Consider the following 18,921-nt stretch of genomic DNA (forward strand, 5'->3'; position numbering starts at 1 on the left):
ACTATACCCTGCACCGTATATCACCACTATACCCTGCATCGCTGTACCGTATATCACCACTATACTCTGCATCGCTGTACCGTATATCACCACTATACTCTGCATCGCTGTACCGTATATCACCACTATACCCTGCATCGCTGTACCGTATATCACCACTATACTCACACCCAGAGTAAAGAGCGTGTTTTTGCCGGAACCCGTTTGATGTTTGGTCCTGGGCTCTGATCCCTCCTGTACTACAATGGCCTCTTCATCCCGCTGCGCTGACATCACCTGCTTTGTGACAATCACTAATTGACTCCTGACTTCCCTCATTCCCTTTGTACAGCTGCAATAAAAGCTCCTGCGCTGCTCGCCCCGGTCCGTGGGATCCCCGCCATGATCCGCAGCTTCCCTCTCATCCCCCAGTGTCTATTGTTCTCCGGTCCTCGCACCTTCTCTGCTGACAGGACGTCTCTAATCTTCTAGATCCAGCTTCAAAGACCCATTGTGTCCATGTTCCGCAGAAACTGCAGTAAAATCTCCATGGTTCCCTCATGTCTGGGAAAGCGGGGTGACGGCGGCCGAGGAGGCTGCAGGGTGACGACGGCCGAGGAGGCTGCGGGGGGTGACGACGGCCGAGGAGGCTGCGGGGGGTGACGACGGCCGAGGAGGCTGCGGGGGGTGACGACGGCCGAGGAGGCTGCGGGGGGTGACGGCGGCCAAGGTGGCTGCGGGGGGTGACGGCGGCCAAGGTGGCTGCGGGGGGTGACGGCGGCCGAGGAGGCTGCGGGGGGGGACGGCGGCCGAGGAGGCTGCGGGGGGGTGACGGCGGCCGAGGAGGCTGCGGGGGGGTGACGGCGGCCGAGGAGGCTGCGGGGGGGGTGACGGCGGCCGAGGAGGCTGCGGGGGGGTGACGGCGGCCGAGGAGGCTGCGGGGGGTGACGGCGGCCGAGGAGGCTGCGGGGGGGTGACGGCGGCCGAGGAGGCTGCGGGGGGGTGACGGCGGCCGAGGAGGCTGCGGGGGGTGACGGCGGCCGAGGAGGCTGCGGGGGGTGACGGCGGCCGAGGAGGCTGCGGGGGGTGACGGCGGCCGAGGAGGCTGCGGGGGGTGACGGCGGCCGAGGAGGCTGCGGGGGGTGACGGCGGCCGAGGTGCACCATGGACTTGAAAGCTGGGGTCTGATGAGAGGGAAGCAGTAATGGCGGCCATGTCAGCAGTCACCCATCTTTCCGGGAGGTGGTCTTCAGAGCTGAGGGCCCCTCCCCCAGTTTGATCAGAAATCTTCATTATCTTTCAGTGTGATTCGGGAACTGTCCACCAAAGCTTTACACAACCTCACGCCGGTCGCCTCTGAATACATGGCCACGTCTGGTAAGTGTGAACATTGCCTCCATATTGTCTTCCCAGAAATCTCCTGTAAATCTACTTAAAGGGCTTGTCCATCCAAATGTATGATGGCAAAAATAATGCTGCAGTAAAAGAGGAACTTTGTGTCCTGCCAAGCTTCCTGTCCCGTCCTCAGCTCAGTGGCAGTTTTGCATGAGACAGACTGATTGCTATAGACTTGCTGCTGACAGCCCCATTGACTTGCGTTGTTAACCGTTCCCTGCCTCACTGCTAATCTGATGATATTTATGACAGGTGATATAACCCAGTGCCATCTGTTACAGTTTTGCCCAGACTCCTGCCATTGACCACTGTCACAGATCTGCACACTCGCCACGGCGCCATCTTGGGCTGCGCAGAGATCACGCATGCACTGTATAAGCTAGCCGTCCAGAACAACAGGTAAGACATGGTGTCCTGTATGTAATGAGCCCAGCTTTATTTTATACTTCCTCCGACACTTCACCCCAGCCCTGCAGGTCATGCTTCACCAGCAGACATATGGGCCCTGCACCTTCTGCACCCAGCAAGGGAATTCCAAGCCCTCAGACTATGAAGTGTTTGTCATGTCGCACATTCCTGTGTGTGTCCTTAAAAACACAAAAGGGCTCATTTATAACCCCTATAGCTGGTGGTGTATCTGACGGCCTCTACATAACTTCGGCGCATCCAGCGCCACTTCTAAATCTAAGACAGCTTCCTTGCTGGCTTATGTTTAGACCATTTTCTACGCTTTTGTAGACCTGGCGTGAGCGGGGAAAAGTTGCAGATTGCGGCGTTAACCGTTGTTCCACAATCTGCGCCAGAAATACGCCTAATATAGGAGTATTTCTGAATAATAAATGGACCCCAAAGTGTGTACCTGAACATGACTATATGGGACTGGAAGATAAACAAATACATTACTTATCCTGTACTGATCCTGAGTTACATCCTGTATTATACTCCAGAGCTGCACTCACTATTCTGCTGGTGCAGTCACTGTGCACATACATTACTTATCCTGTACTGATCCTGAGTTACATCCTGTATTATACTCCAGAGCTGCACTCACTATTCTGCTGGTGCAGTCACTGTGCACATACATTACTTATCCTGTACTGATCCTGAGTTACATCCTGTATTATACTCCAGAGCTGCACTCACTATTCTGCTGGTGCAGTCACTGTGTACATACATTACTTCTCCTGTACTGATCCTGAGTTACATCCTGTATTATACTCCAGAGCTGCACTCACTATTCTGCTGGTGCAGTCACTGTGTACATACATTACTTATCCTGTACTGATCCTGAGTTACATCCTGTATTATACCCCAGAGCTGCACTCACTATTCTGCTGGTGCAGTCACTGTGTACATACATTACTTATCCTGTACTGATCCTGAGTTACATCCTGTATTATACTCCAGAGCTGCACTCACTATTCTGCTGGTGCAGTCACTGTGTACATACATTACTTATCTTGTACTGATCCTGAGTTACATCCTGTATTATACTCCAGAGCTGCACTCACTATTCTGCTGGTGCAGTCACTGTGTACATACATTACTTATCTTGTACTGATCCTGAGTTATATCCTGTATTATACTCCAGAGCTGCACTCACTATTCTGCTGGTGCAGTCACTGTGTACATACATTACTTATCCTGTACTGATCCTGAGTTACATCCTGTATTATACTCCAGAGCTGCACTCACTATTCTGCTGGTGCAGTCACTGTGTACATACATTACTTGTCCTGTACTGATCCTGAGTTACATTCTGTATTATACTCCAGAGCTGCACTCACTATTCTCCTTTTTGGAAACCATCAGCTACAGTCAAGCAGTCTAGCTGAGCTCCTGTAATTCTGGGGGCAGTTAGTTCTTCAGATGAGTTTGGTGTAAAGATGACACTTGTGATATCACCAGCACGATCTCTGTGCAGACACTGAACAAGCAGGAATCATCTTGTTATATATGTATTCATTGATTTATAAGCAGATGTGAACATCCCTACAGTCTGTGACTAATGGCCCCCTTTATCCCTGCAGATCTGTGGCCGATTACCTGGGGGGCGATGCAGTGTCGGGTCTAATGTCCATACATCAAAGGGTGAGTCCATGTGATGTCCTGGAGCTACAGGGAGCAAGTCACCTGCATGATGGCCGCCGTTCACCGCAGTGGGCCTCACCATCCTCCAGCTTACTCTCTTGCTCTTGGGTGTTAAAATTCAGCATGTCCGACCGTACCATTATAAGGTTATATCGGCACAGAAATATGGACCTAAGGACCATATAGTTTCTCTTAAGATTGGCACCTACCCCTTACTATGGAGCGTGCCCCTCCGTCTCTGGGAAGGGGGCGCCCATCACTGTGACCATTGTCTGGTTTGCCGTGATAATAAAAATGTGAGGAATTTCCAGATGAAACGCGTCGGGTTTAGAGTTTCACCAGTGATGTTCTCGTCTCCTTCTATTTCAGCTGCAAGAGCGTCAGTTATACAGGTGAGAAAATCACTCCTATTATTGTCCGTCACTACAACTATCATCATCCTGGGTATATATAACATGGCTGGCACTGGACTGGGGTACACATATCAACATGGGGGAGGTCTAAGGTTTGAAATAGCGGGTCTGGTATATAGAGGCTGGCACCATATACAAGGTAAGGTCTGGTGTATAGAGGCTGGCACCATATACAAGGTAAGGTCTGGTGTATAGAGGCTGGCACAATATACAAGGTAAGGTCTGGTGTATAGAGGCTGGCACAATATACAAGGTAAGGTCTGGTGTATAGAGGCTGGCACCATATACAAGGTAAGGTCTGGTGTATAGAGGCTGGCACAATATACAAGGTAAGGTCTGGTGTATAGAGGCTGGCACAATATACAAGGTAAGGTCTAGTGTATAGAGGCTGGCACCATATACAAGGTAAGGTCTGGTGTATAGAGGCTGGCACAATATACAAGGTAAGGTCTGGTGTATAGAGGCTGGCACAATATACAAGGTAAGGTCTGGTGTATAGAGGCTGGCACCATATACAAGGGAAGGTCTAGTCTGTAGAGGCTGGCACAATATACAAGGTAAGGTCTGGTGTATAGAGGCTGGCACAATATACAAGGTAAGGTCTACAACCCTATATAGCAGGCTTGGCCAACCTGCGGCCCTCCAGCTGTTGTAAAACTACAACTCCCACCATGCCCTGCTGTAGGTAGCCTGGGCATGCTGGGATTTGTAGTTTTGCAACAGCTGGAGACCCTCAGGTTTGCCATCCCTGCTATATAGGGTACTACCCTATAGCTGATGTGCCCTGTTAGAGGGTGGCACAGTATTCTAGGTGAGGTGTACCATAGATCCTGATTACCTGCCAGTACCTTATGGCTGACATGCCCTGCTATAGAGGGTGGCACAGCCCTCCGGGCACAGTTCTCACATCATGGTATTGCTATGTTCTTCATAGTATGTGACTGATTTGATGTAGCCCAGCGATGGGTGGACATCAGGGGTTGGGTCACATGCAGTGCAGGCAGCTGTGCCCCGGGGGCGGGCATGTCCTCACCATCCACATATGTAAACTATGTTATGTGAACAACGTCCGCCATGAGGAACTTGCCTTTATTACCTGAAGGCTGGTAATTTCTGTAAATACTCACCTCAAGCCAACGTGTTTACTCATAAACATGGCCGACCCATCTGGAGGGCACAGATCTATCACAGACCACACTTACCAGCCCTGGGGGGTGGGTGCTGTGCCAGTCACCATACAGCAGGACCCTGATCTATACAAACAGCTGGACGTTGGCAAAACGATGTTATCTGCAGAAGCCACACAGTCTGCCGGATGTCAAGTCCTTACTGGGTGACAACCAATATGGCCGCCGATACAGCTCTTCTGTTTATCCCAAAGCAACCCCCCCGCCTTCCTACAAGGAACGTGGTCCCTTTAAAGGGGTTGTCCCATCAGGACACCCGCTGTCCTTGTCTTGTTCTGCTGTATGGACATCACAGAGACGGGTCCATATCAGTGGCCTCTGTTCTGGCAACCTTTAATTATCATTGTATTAAAAGTAATTGTTTTGACTGCCATGTAATACTTCATTTCCCCAGTAGTGGCCACTGCAGGGAAAACGCATTGCTGGCTGCGACCTTCCCCAATCCATAGGGGTTTCTTAACCCCTTCAAGATTTTCAGTTTTCATTTTTCCCTCCCTTCTCTCCCCGACCCATTCCTTTTTATTTATTAAAATTTTTTTTTTACTATTTTTCCGTTGACCTTTTTGTGGGACTTCTTGCACTTTCTTAATATTGAACACAATTTTGATTTTCTTTTTCCGTTACGCCATTCGCCGTTGGGGATTAAATATTTTTATATTTGAATAGTCATATTTGAAAATGGGCATTTTGAGACTATATTGAGTTTTTTTTTTTTTAACTGTTTATCTTTTATTTTTTTTATACTGGGGAAATGAATTTATATATATAATATATATATTTATTTTATAGATGTGCATATATATATTATTTTTTTTATATTTTTTATTTTCTTTTACTTTTAAAAAAATGTTTAGGTCCCAAAGGGATTTGGGATTTAAAGGGGTTGTCCAGAAAGTTATTTCTGGCTTATCCTCAGGATGTGTGCGCCGCGTGCCCGTACTGCAAGTAGCAGGTCCACAATATACGGGCATTGGCCATGTGAATTACGTATCATGAATGCGGACCTGTTGACTTGAATGGGTCCGCAAGGTGTGGTGCGGAGGCTAAATACAGTCCTGATCAAAGGTTTAAGACCACTTGAAAAATGGCAAAAAATCATATTTTACATTGTTGGATCTTAAAGGGAACCTGTCACCGGGATTTTGTGTCTAGAGCTGAGGACATGGGTTGCTAGATGGCCGCATAACACATCCACAATACCCAGTCCCCATAGCTCTGTGTGCTTTTATTGTGTAAAAAAACGATTTGATACATATGCAAATTAACATAAGAGTCATATCTTACTTGTGTGACCAGAGAAGAGTCATATTTTCAAGCTCTGACTCCTCTCAGGTTAATTTGCATATGTATCAAATCGTGTTTTTTGCACAATAAAAGCACACAGAGCTATGGGGACTGGGTATTGCAGATGTGCTGGCGGCCATCTAGCAACCCATGGCCTCAGCTCTATGCACAAAATCCCGGTGACAGGTTCCCTTTAACAAGGTTCCAAGTGGAGCTTCACCATGCAACAAGAAGAGATGGGAGTGAGACAGAACATTTTTTGAGCATTCAATTAATTGAAAACAACGAATAAACTGAAACAGGCTGTTTTTCAGCTGATCAAAAGTTTAGGACCACATGCCTTTAAAAGGCCAAATCTGTGCAAAGATCTGGATTCATTGTCCTCTTCTGTCGGGTAGTCACACGTTGTGATGGCAAAGGCAAAAAAACTCTCCCTTTTTGAACGTGGTCGGGTTGTTGAACTGCATAAGCAGGGTCTCTCACAGCGCGCCATCGCTGCTGAGGTGGGACGCAGTAAGACAGTCATTTGGGATTTCTTAAATGATCCTGAGGGTTATGGGACAAAAAACGGCTGTCCGTCAAGACACTGGACGATCCTCGACCCAAATTAAGGCCCTTACTGGTGCTGACTGCAGCCCCATAACCATCAGACGCATCCGAGACTGAAGGGCTTCAAAAACAAAAAACGTCTTCAAAGACCTCGTCTCCTTGAACGCCACAGAACTGCTCGTTTGGACTTTGCAAGAGAGCACCAAACATGGGACATTCAAAGGTGGAAGAAAGTTTAGAAGAAAATGTAACCTTGATGGTCCTGATGGTTTCCACTGTTACTGGCATGACAAGCAGATCCCACCGGAGATGTTTTCTACGCGCCACAGTGGAGGGATCTACTCATTACTGAGTTCATGTTTGGAAGTTGGATTTCTGTTTTGGGGGGGTTTAGTTTGTGGTCCTAAACTTTTGATCAGCTGAAAAACAGCCTGTTTCAGTTTATTCGTTGTTTTCATTAAATTGAATGCTCAAAAAATGTTTTGTCTCCCTCCCATTTCTTCTTGTTGCATGGTGAAGCTCTACTTGGAACCTTGTGAAGATCCGGCCATGCTAAGTAGGAGTTTTTGCTAATTTTCAAGTGGTCTTAAACTTTTGCTCAGGACTGTACATACATTCAGTATATTCCAGCGTAGTGCTGCCACCTGCAGGCCTGTATAGGAATATACCCCGTAAAAGGCCTGGTTGCCTGCAGTAGATTCAGGCCTTTTACAGTGATGGCTTCCCCGATCATGATGTGATTGCAGACATTAGCTCCAGTGGGCGCCATTTTTAAAGCCTGGGCTTCTGTCGTACATGTAGAAGAAAGGTTTAAGCTTGATCCCCCGCCTCCCGTGTGTTCTGTTCATCCTGCTCGACAAGGTGACTCCTTTTGTCAGCCCGTGGCATTGTCACCCATCATCCTGACTTTATAGACTGCAGACTGTGCGACACCCTTTAAGCCGTTTCGGATGGAAGGCGCATTCCTCAGCCCTCGGTCGGCCGCCGCTGACACCTGACGCACAGGAGGCAGGTGATTTCTGTGGCTGAAGGGCACCTGCCCTAATCTCTGGGAGGCTCTGCCCGCCTCGTTAGCAGGTTAATGCCCGGGCGGAGCCCTCATTGTCTCTCACTCATCCTATTAATGTCTCCTCTCCTTGTAGAAGAGAACCAAAACACGTGAATCACCTCCGACCGTCACAGGGGATGAATGCTGCATCACAGCCAATCCATCGGCCTCCCTGAAACCTGAAGGACCCCCTCCCCCCCTAATATCTCCGTCTTGTGTACATTAATAATGTGAAACCCGTTTTTTGCTATCTTATTTCCAGACTGAGATATGATCGATTGATGTTACAGGCCCAAAGCCTGAGGCTGCACTACTGAGATGGCTTTAAATGCACCAGTCTACATCGCTGTGTACATACATGACTGAGCCAGCTAGGACGTACCGATTTGTATACACCTTGGGTCTCCATGACAACGCTGCATCTGACATCGGAATTCGGAGTGTCTCAGTAGTGCAGCCTCACACTTTGGGCCTGTGACTTCAAATGACCATATCTCGGCCTAGAAGTAAGGTATTAAAGAACCGTTTTCACGTTTTCTTTGTACATGAAGGTGACTTTGTTTTCTTCTCTTCGCTCTCCTTTCGTTCAGAGGTCCTTGCGCCATTTTGCCCCCAGTCAGACCTGCGAACGAATGTCTCAGGTCTATTAAAGGGGCAGACAACACTGGGTAGCTGCCGCCAACCACAAATCCTTCCTGGTGTTACAGCTATGCTTTACTTGTTTACCAAGACTGCACAATCTCTGCTTGGTGTCAGTGAATGAAAGCATTCTCGTATACATCCAGAAGCTGATTCCCTGTACAGACCTGGTCATGTTCACAGCGGAGGGTTTGGTACCATCGCATCAGGTGTAGGCGACCCTCCTGCTCCTGATTGGGGGGTTTGGGGTTGCATCATATGTGATATTTAAAGGGGACTTCTGCTCTGCCTGATGTTGTCGTCTCTTTCTAGGGGCATGGGCGGAGAGCTGATGAGAACTGCAGGTAAGCAGTGATATGTGGTAGCCCCATAGATCTCCGGACCCCCCCCCTTCCCCATTGGTGTCCGGACCCCCCCCCCCCAGAGATGAGGATTCGGGATTAACCTTACGAGATCTGTGTCTGTCCGTAGAGCCGGATTACTCTGGTCTTACACGTCTTAGAGGGATTTAGGTGGAAGGATTGTCCTCCCCAGCCAGAGGCTCCTTCCTGAGGACCTCAGGCTGCATGGCCGGGGGCGCCCCATAAAGTGCCGGGGCCTACTCCTATAGAAGGGCGCTGTCTGGACTGATTGTCCTCATGGATGATGGTGATGATGGGGGTTATAGTGAAGGTCATGATGGTGACGGGTGTTGGTTGGGAAGATGTACATCATGGTTGAGCGTTGTGTCCATGAGAAGGTAGTGGAAGTATTGGATGGGTGTGAGGATGGTGGTAGTAGTACAGATAATAGTGGTGATGATGGGGGTTATATTTATGTTGGAGGTTATCAGACTGGTGATCCTGGAGAGGATTATGATGGTGATATTGGACATTGTACCAATAGAGGTAGTTGTGTTGGTGATGATGGTGGTAATTGTACTGATAATGCTGGTAGTTGTGTTGGTAATGATATTACAGTAGTAATTGTACTGATTGCTGGTGATGCTGGGGGTAGTTGTACTGATAATGCTGTTGATGATGGTGGTAATTCTGTTGATAACGCTGGTGGTTTGAGGATGAATGTTGGTGGTGATGGTGATTGAATTGATGATAATGGTCATATTGGAGGCCGTCTTACTGATTGTCCTGATGATGGTGGTGGTAGTTGTGCTCATAATACTGGTTATCGTACTGATGGGGGTAGTTGTGCTGACGTTAGTTATCATACAGATAACAATCCATAATGTTTTGTTTTTTTTGCAGTTTGCTGTTTAATAGAAAAACTTTCCCTCTCAAAAATCCCAGACCCGGGCAGAGCTGCAGTAGGTGAGAGGTGTAATCTTCTTGGCGCTCCACCTTCCTCCATACAACAGGTCGCCTGTCATATTATGGCGGCGCCTGCTGTGCCTCGCGTGTGCCCTCTCGCTAGGACTGACAACCCTGCCTCTGTGTCTTTCAGGCGGCTGGCAGCAGTTTATCGATGATTGCCTGAAAAACCTTCACCTCTTCTCCACGTCTGCCCGACAGAAGATAAAGGTACAGCTGTGATGTCATCAGATGTATTTGGTGATGTCATTAGATTCAGTGACCAGCAAGCGGGTTGTTAAATACACCTTTATGGAGCAATCACTGAGGTCATCAGTAAGATTTCAGTAGCAGTGATGTCACTTCTGTAATATAGACCCCTGGAATCGGTGTGCAGCGAGGTCATCAGCTGTAATAGGGTAGCAGTGATGTCACTTCTGTAATATACACCCATGGAATCTGTGTGCAGTGAGGTCATCAGCTGTAATAGGGTAGCAGTGATGTCACTTCTGTAATATACACCCATGGAATCGGTGTGCAGTGAGGTCATCAGCTGTAATAGGGTAGCAGTGATGTCACTTCTGTAATATACACCCATGGAATCGGTGTGCAGTGAGGTCATCAGCTGTAATAGGGTAGCAGTGATGTCACTTCTGTAATATACACCCATGGAATCTGTGTGCAGTGAGGTCATCAGCTGTAATAGGGTAGCAGTGATGTCACTTCTGTAATATACACCCCTGGAATCGGTGTGCAGTGAGGTCATCAGCTGTAATAGGGTAGCAGTGATGTCACTTCTGTAATATACACCCATGGAATCGGTGTGCAGTGAGGTCATCAGCTGTAATAGGGTAGCAGTGATGTCACTTCTGTAATATACACCCCTGGAATCGGTGTGCAGTGAGGTCATCAGCTGTAATAGGGTAGCAGTGATGTCACTTCTGTAATATACACCCATGGAATCGGTGTGCAGTGAGGTCATCAGCTGTAATAGGGTAGCAGTGATGTCACTTCTGTAATATACACCCATGGAATCGGTGTGCAGTGAGGTCATCAGCTGTAATAGAGTAGCGGTGATGTCACTTCTGTAATATACACCCCTGGAATCGGTGTGCAGTGAGGTCATCAGCTGTAATAGAGTAGCGGTGATGTCACTTCTGTAATATAGACCCCTGGAATCAGTGTGCAGTGAGGTCATCATCTGTAATAGAGTAACGGTGATGTCACTTCTGTAATATACACCCCTGGAATCGGTGTGCAGTGAGGTCATCAGCTGTAATAGAGTAGCGGTGATGTCACTGGAGTATAATATGCCTATATCTATGTCTCTGTGATGTCATCAGTTATATTTGTGCAGCACTGATGTCACTTCTGTAATATATACCTCTGTAATTGGTAGAGAAGCAGTGATGTCATATGTGTATAATATGCCTTTTATATTACCCTTATTTTGGGTAGTAGTGAAGTCATGTCTGTATATTACACCCTTGCATCTGTCATCCCGTGACATAATCGGTTAGATAGTAGTGATGTCAGGTCTGTGTACTAGGCCCTTACCATCAGTGAATGATGTCATCACGTGATTGAAAAGCGTGATGTCATCAGTTGCACTGGGAAGCAAGGAGCGGTTTCTTTCGTACACCTTTATATTTGACAGTCAGTGATGTCATCAGACTTTTATCAATGCTAGTGATGTCACACCTGGGTTTTTCTGCCATCCTGTGATGTCATCAGTTGTATTTCTGATCCACTGATGACACGCTGATAAGCACAGGGCACTATTATTGCTCCCATGTGCAGTACCTTTTAGGGTATGGGATGTTGTGGGGCAGTCTGACCTGTGGTAGGTTTACTATAGGACGACATACTGATGGCGGTGGATACTCTTTGGTCTCTGTTTTCTACCTGTAGGAAGCTGCTGTTTCTGCCCTGTCTGCCCTGTGCAATGAGTTTTATCAGGGACCAGCTGGAGAGGTCGATCCGGTCACACAAGGTGAGTGAATCACCCTCCGCTTCTTCTTAACCCCTTAAGGACCTAGGACGTACCGGTACGCCCTATTTCCCGAGTCCTTAAGGACCTAGGACGTACCGGTACGCCCTATTTCCCGAGTCCTTAAGGACCGAGGACGTACCGGTACGTCCTGACTTAAAATCGGAACTCCGGCGCCGCAGGGGTTAATCGGAACGGGATTTCGGCTGAAATCATTCAGCCGGCATCCCGTAACAATGCAGGGGGGGGTCATTTGACCCCCCCGTATCGGCGATCGCAGAAAACCGCAGGTCAATTCAGACCTGCGGTTTTCTGCGTTTCCGGTCCATTCGGGTGTCCTGTGACCCGATGAACCGGAAAAAGACTGCGATCGGTGGCGTAATTATACACCACCTATCGCAGTCCGAGGATTTGGAGAGGCGGTGCTGGCCCTGGTGCTGAATGCCGCTGTCCAGGGTGCTGATTGGTGCAGGGGAGAGAGGCGCGAGATTCAAACTTCCTGCGCTCCTCTCTCCCCTCCTCTTCCTGTCCAGCACCCTGACCGTGCAGCACCGTCCAGAACGAGCTCCTGTGTCCCCCTAATCGGCATCCATCACCCTCCTGCACCCATCGCCACCCAGGTAGGTTAGGGTCAGTGAGGGAGAGGCACCGTTAGGCAGGGAAAGAAGGGAAAAGTAAGTTAGAAAAAAAAAAAAAAAAAAGTACTTTTATTCCAAACTTCCAAACTTCCATCTAACCCTAACCCAGACCCCTCCTGCCACTTGCCCCCCCACCCACCCCCCACCAGCCACTTCCCCCCCCCCCCCACCTGCCTCCCCCCCCCACCCACCCCCCACCAGCACCCCCCACCCCCCACTCACCACCACTTTTTTTTTTCTGCGTGCGCTGACTGGCCGGCACTTTTTAGCGTCCGTCCACTGTTAGCGCATCGCCCGCCCCACCACCCCACCGACCGCTGATCAGCGTTGTACCGCTGATCAGCAAGTTTTAACTTTTTTTTTTTCTAACACTTGCCCATTTTTTTGCCTGGACTTTTTAGTACGCGAACACCCGTTGCCCCCACACACACGCACATATAATAAAGTTTGCCACACACGCACACCTACACGCACACACACCCATGGCCCACCGGATGTTCTCGGCCGAGGAGGCATACGCCCAGATTGCCTCCGACTCTGAGAGCCCCAGTGAGGATGAGGATGACCCCACATTCCTTTTGTCATCCGCATCCTCCTCATCATCATCTGATGACGATGAGCCACCAAGGCGGCGGAGACGCCGCCAGGCGGAGCCAGGGGCCCCACATGCTAGGGATCCTGTGGCCCACCCTAGTACGAGCCGCCCTGGGGTTCGTACTGGTTTCCCGGCCCACCAAATAAGTCCACCGGAGCCCCCTGCCGATGAACTTAGCTGGTGTCCCCCAGTGGACTTTGAGCCTGAGATTCCGGATTTTGCTGGCAATCCTGGAATCCAGATTCCCACAGTGGGGTTTACTGAAATAGACTATTTTAGTTTTTTTTTCAGTAACTCACTGGTGAATTTGATGGTGGAGCAGACGAATCTGTACGCCCAACAGTTCGTCGCTCAAAACCCAGGCTCAGTTTTGGCTAGACCCGGTGGCTGGACGCCGGTCAGTGCAGCCGAAATGAGGACATTTTGGGGCCTCGTGCTGCATATGGGTCTAGTCCAAAAACCCAGTGTCAGGCAATACTGGAGTGGGGACATACTCTACCAGACCCCACTGTACAGTATGGTCATGATACGTCACCGGTTTGAGGCCATCCGGAAATGTCTGCATTATTCCGATAATGCAGCATGTCCCCCCCGAAGTGATCCTGCCTATGACCGGCTGTATAAGATACGGCCGGTCATCGATCACTTTGGGGCCACATTTCAGCAGGCCTACGTACCTGGAAGGGAGGTCGCGGTTGATGAGTCTCTCGTTGCGTTCAAGGGGAGACTCAGTTTCCGCCAATACATTCCCACAAAGCGGGCGAGGTATGGCGTGAAGCTATACAAAATTTGTGAGAGTGCCTCAGGGTACACTTACAAATTTCGTGTGTACGAGGGGCGAGATTCCCGTATTGAACCCCCAGAATGTCCCCCCACTCTGGGTGTTAGCGGGAAACTCGTGTGGGACCTTATGTACCCACTGCTGGATAATGGTTACCACTTGTACGTGGATAACTTTTATACCAGCATTCCCTTGTTCAGGTCCCTTGCCGCCAGATCCACGTTCGCTTGTGGGACCGTGCGGAAAAATCAACGCGGCCTCCCTGCCTACCCCCTCCAGGTACCTATCCCCAGGGGTGAGACCCGTGCCCTTACCAGTGGAAACCTGTTGCTGGTCAGGTATAAGGACAAGAGGGATGTCCTTATGCTGTCCACAATCCACGGTAACGGCACCACCCCTGTCCCTGTGCGAGGTACCGCGGCAACGGTCCTCAAGCCCGATTGTATCGTCGACTACAATCGGTATATGGGAGGAGTTGATCTCTCTGATCAAGTCCTCACGCCATATAACGCCATGCGCAAAACCCGGGCATGGTACAAAAAAGTTGCGGTCTACTTGGTACAGGTTGCCATGTACAACTCTTTTGTACTATCCCGAAGCGCTGGCAGCACAGGGACATTCCTCCAGTTCTATGAGGCAGTCCTCAAAGACCTGATCTTTTCGGACCGGGAAAGAGCAGGCCGGAGTACCTCGGGAATTGGAGGCGCCCGGATCGTCCCTGGCCAACACTTTCCAGGTGTGGTCCCCCATACTGGAAAGAAGGGACGAACCCAAAAAAAGTGCAGAGTGTGTCACAAGAGGGGGATACGGAAGGACACCACTACTCAATGTGACACTTGCCCCGATCATCCGGGCCTCTGCATTATCAATTGCTTCAGGGAGTATCACACTTCCATGGAGTACTAAATTTTTATAATCCTCAACAGTCCACTAGAGAACATAAAACACTATGGCTCTCAGACTTTGGAGACACGGAAACAATTTTTCTTTCCCCAAAAAATATGAGTTTTAGAGCAAGCATCCTCAAACTGCGGCCCTCCAGATGTTGTAAAACTATAACTCCCAGCATGCCCAGACAACCTACAGCCATCAGCAGGGCATGGTGGGAATTGTAGTTTTACAATATCTGGAGGGCCGCAGTTTTAGGATGCCTGCTTAGTGTCTCCAAAGTCTGAGAGCCATACATATTGGGCATCGTCGCGTGCGTAAAAGTCGTCGCTATAAAAATAACTTTTGACCAAACGCCTCGGATGAACGGTGTTAAAAATATAAAATAAAAACTGTGCCAAAACACCAATTTTTGGGCAAAATTTCAATTTGAATCCATTTTGCCGGTAATAAAGCAAGGGTTAACAGCCAAACAAAACTAAATATTTATTGCCCCGATTCTGTAGTTTGCAGAAACACCCCATATGTGGTCGTAAATGGCTATATAGCCGCACGGCAGGGCATAGAACGAAGGGAACTCCATATGGTTTCTGGAAGGCAGATTTTGATGGACAGTTTTTTTTTTGACACCATGTCCCATTAGAAGCCCCCCCTGATGTAGCCTAGACTAGAAACTCCAAAAAAGTGACCCCATCTAAGAAACTACACCCCTCAAGGTATTCAAAAGTTACTTTACAAACTATGTTAACCCTTTAGGTGTTCCACAAAACCAAATAGTGAATGTAGAAACAATTTTAGAATTACATTTTTTTGTTACATTGCCTCAAAAAAGACTAATATAGAGCAACCAAAAATCAAATTTACCCCAAAAATAGTCCCAAAACAACAACCACCTTATCCCGTAGTTTCCTAGATGGGGTCACTTTTATGGAGTTTCTACTCTAGGGGTGCATCAGGGGGCTTGAAAGGGTACATGGTGTCAATAAACCAGTCCAGCAAAATCTGCCTTCCAAAAATGACGTTCCCCTTCTTCTATGTCCTGCCGTTTAGCCAAATAGTAGTTTACGACCACATATGGGGTGTTTTTGCAAACTACAGAATCAGGGCAACCCATTTTGAGTGTTGTTTGGCAGTTAACCCTTGTTTTACTCCTGGAAAAAATTGATTATATTGGAAAATTTTCCAAAAAATAGAAATTTCAAAATTGTTTCTCCATCTGCCATTAACTCTTGTGGAACACCTAAAGGGTTAACAAAGTTTGTAAACCCAGTTTTGAATACCTTGAGGGGTGTACTTTCTTAGATGGAGTCACTTTTTTGAAATTTCTATTCTAGGGGTGCAACAGGGGGCTTCAAATGGGACATGGTATAAACAAAACCAGTCCTGCCAAATCTGCCTTCCAAAACCCATATGGTGTTCCCCTCCTTCTATGTGCTACCGTTCGGCCAAACAGTAGTTTACGACCACATATGGGGTGTTTTTGCAAACTACAGAATCAGGGCAACCCATTTTGAGTGTTGTTTGGCAGTTAACCCTTGTTTTACTCCTGGAAAAAATTGATTATATTGGAAAATTTTCCAAAAAATAGAAATTTCAAAATTGTTTCTCCATCTGCCATTAACTCTTGTGGAACACCTAAAGGGTTAACAAAGTTTGTAAACCCAGTTTTGAATACCTTGAGGGGTGTACTTTCTTAGATGGAGTCACTTTTTTGAAATTTCTATTCTAGGGGTGCAACAGGGGGCTTCAAATGGGACATGGTATAAACAAAACCAGTCCTGCCAAATCTGCCTTCCAAAACCCATATGGTGTTCCCCTCCTTCTATGTGCTACCGTTCGGCCAAACAGTAGTTTACGACCACATATGGGGTGTTTTTGCAAACTACAGAATCAGGGCAACCCATTTTGAGTGTTGTTTGGCAGTTAACCCTTGTTTTACTCCTGGAAAAAATTGATTATATTGGAAAATTTTCCAAAAAATAGAAATTTCAAAATTGTTTCTCCATCTGCCATTAACTCTTGTGGAACACCTAAAGGGTTAACAAAGTTTGTAAACCCAGTTTTGAATACCTTGAGGGGTGTACTTTCTTAGATGGAGTCACTTTTTTGAAATTTCTATTCTAGGGGTGCAACAGGGGGCTTCAAATGGGACATGGTATAAACAAAACCAGTCCTGCCAAATCTGCCTTCCAAAACCCATATGGTGTTCCCCTCCTTCTATGTGCTACCGTTCGGCCAAACAGTAGTTTACGACCACATATGGGGTGTTTTTGCAAACTACAGAATCAGGGCAACCCATTTTGAGTGTTGTTTGGCAGTTAACCCTTGTTTTACTCCTGGAAAAAATTGATTATATTGGAAAATTTTCCAAAAAATAGAAATTTCAAAATTGTTTCTCCATCTGCCATTAACTCTTGTGGAACACCTAAAGGGTTAACAAAGTTTGTAAACCCAGTTTTGAATACCTTGAGGGGTGTACTTTCTTAGATGGAGTCACTTTTTTGAAATTTCTATTCTAGGGGTGCAACAGGGGGCTTCAAATGGGACATGGTATAAACAAAACCAGTCCTGCCAAATCTGCCTTCCAAAACCCATATGGTGTTCCCCTCCTTCTATGTGCTACCGTTCGGCCAAACAGTAGTTTACGACCACATATGGGGTGTTTTTGCAAACTACAGAATCAGGGCAACCCATTTTGAGTGTTGTTTGGCAGTTAACCCTTGTTTTACTCCTGGAAAAAATTGATTATATTGGAAAATTTTCCAAAAAATAGAAATTTCAAAATTGTTTCTCCATCTGCCATTAACTCTTGTGGAACACCTAAAGGGTTAACAAAGTTTGTAAACCCAGTTTTGAATACCTTGAGGGGTGTACTTTCTTAGATGGAGTCACTTTTTTGAAATTTCTATTCTAGGGGTGCAACAGGGGGCTTCAAATGGGACATGGTATAAACAAAACCAGTCCTGCCAAATCTGCCTTCCAAAACCCATATGGTGTTCCCCTCCTTCTATGTGCTACCGTTCGGCCAAACAGTAGTTTACGACCACATATGGGGTGTTTTTGCAAACTACAGAATCAGGGCAACCCATTTTGAGTGTTGTTTGGCAGTTAACCCTTGTTTTACTCCTGGAGAAAATTGATTATATTGGAAAATTTTCCAAAAAATATAAATTTCAAAATTGTTTCTCCATCTGCCATTAACTCTTGTGGAACACCTAAAGGGTTAACAAAGTTTGAAAAAACAGTTTTGAATACCTTGAGGGGTGTAGTTTCTAGAATGGGGTCATTTTTGGGAGGTTTCTATTATCTAAGCCTCACAATATGACTTCAAACCTGAACTGGTCCATAAAAAGTGGGATTTTGAAGATTTCTGAAAATTTCAAAATTTGCTTCTAAACTTCTAAGCCATGTAACATCCCCAAAAAATAAAATATCATTCCCAAAACAATTCAAGCATGAAGTAGACATATGGGGAATGTAAAGTCATCACAATTTTTGGGGGTATTACTATGTATTACAGAGGTAGAGAAACTGAAAATTTGAAATTTGCTAATTTTTCAAAATTTACGGTAAAAATTGTATTTTTTTATGCAAAAAAATTAACTTTTTTGACCCAATTTTAGCAGTGTCATGAAGTACAATATGTGACGAAAAAACAATCTCAGAACGGCCTGGGTAAGTCAAAGCGTTTTAAAGTTATGAGCACTTAAAGTGACACTAGTCAGATTTGCAAAAAATGGCCTGGTCCTTAAGGTGAAAATGAGCCTGGTCCTTAAGGTGAAAATGAGCCCGGTCCTTAAGGGGTTAAAGGGACCACATCAATTGCAGCAACAAACACATCTAAGGCAATTAACTTCCATAGTCAGACCCATCCCTATAGTCACACCTGTTTTTCTAAAGAAGGAATAGCATCATAAGTGGATCGAAAGATTCCTGCCCTACATATAAAACCTATGTGTAACCAGAACAAGGAAAAGAGCCTCCAGGGGACGAAAGAAGAGAGATTCAACCAAACCCTACAGTAATTTCTAGTTCTCCACATTGTGAAATCCATCAGTGTTCAGTCATTGAAACCTCATTACCAGAATCTGAAGTGAAGTGTCAGCATGAGCATAGAGAGATCCTTCCTCTTCATATTATTATCCTGCGTCGTGTATA

General features: G+C 47.0%; 1 protein-coding gene across 1 annotated transcript in view; it reads left to right on the top strand.

Moving 5' to 3' along the window:
* The window catches only part of TBCD (tubulin folding cofactor D), a 134,739-nt gene that overhangs the window by 95,681 nt on the left and 20,137 nt on the right, over window positions 1-18,921 (top strand). Inside the window, exons 20-27 of the mRNA XM_040436678.1 lie at window positions 1,283-1,356; window positions 1,656-1,773; window positions 3,405-3,465; window positions 3,835-3,857; window positions 8,898-8,929; window positions 9,830-9,892; window positions 10,026-10,102; window positions 11,783-11,864. Coding sequence (XP_040292612.1) covers window positions 1,283-1,356; window positions 1,656-1,773; window positions 3,405-3,465; window positions 3,835-3,857; window positions 8,898-8,929; window positions 9,830-9,892; window positions 10,026-10,102; window positions 11,783-11,864 — 530 coding nt within the window. The remainder of the gene's footprint in view (window positions 1-1,282; window positions 1,357-1,655; window positions 1,774-3,404; window positions 3,466-3,834; window positions 3,858-8,897; window positions 8,930-9,829; window positions 9,893-10,025; window positions 10,103-11,782; window positions 11,865-18,921) is intronic.

Source organism: Bufo bufo, chromosome 6 (assembly GCF_905171765.1).
Source record: "Bufo bufo chromosome 6, aBufBuf1.1, whole genome shotgun sequence".
NCBI classification, from domain to species: Eukaryota; Metazoa; Chordata; class Amphibia; order Anura; family Bufonidae; genus Bufo; species Bufo bufo.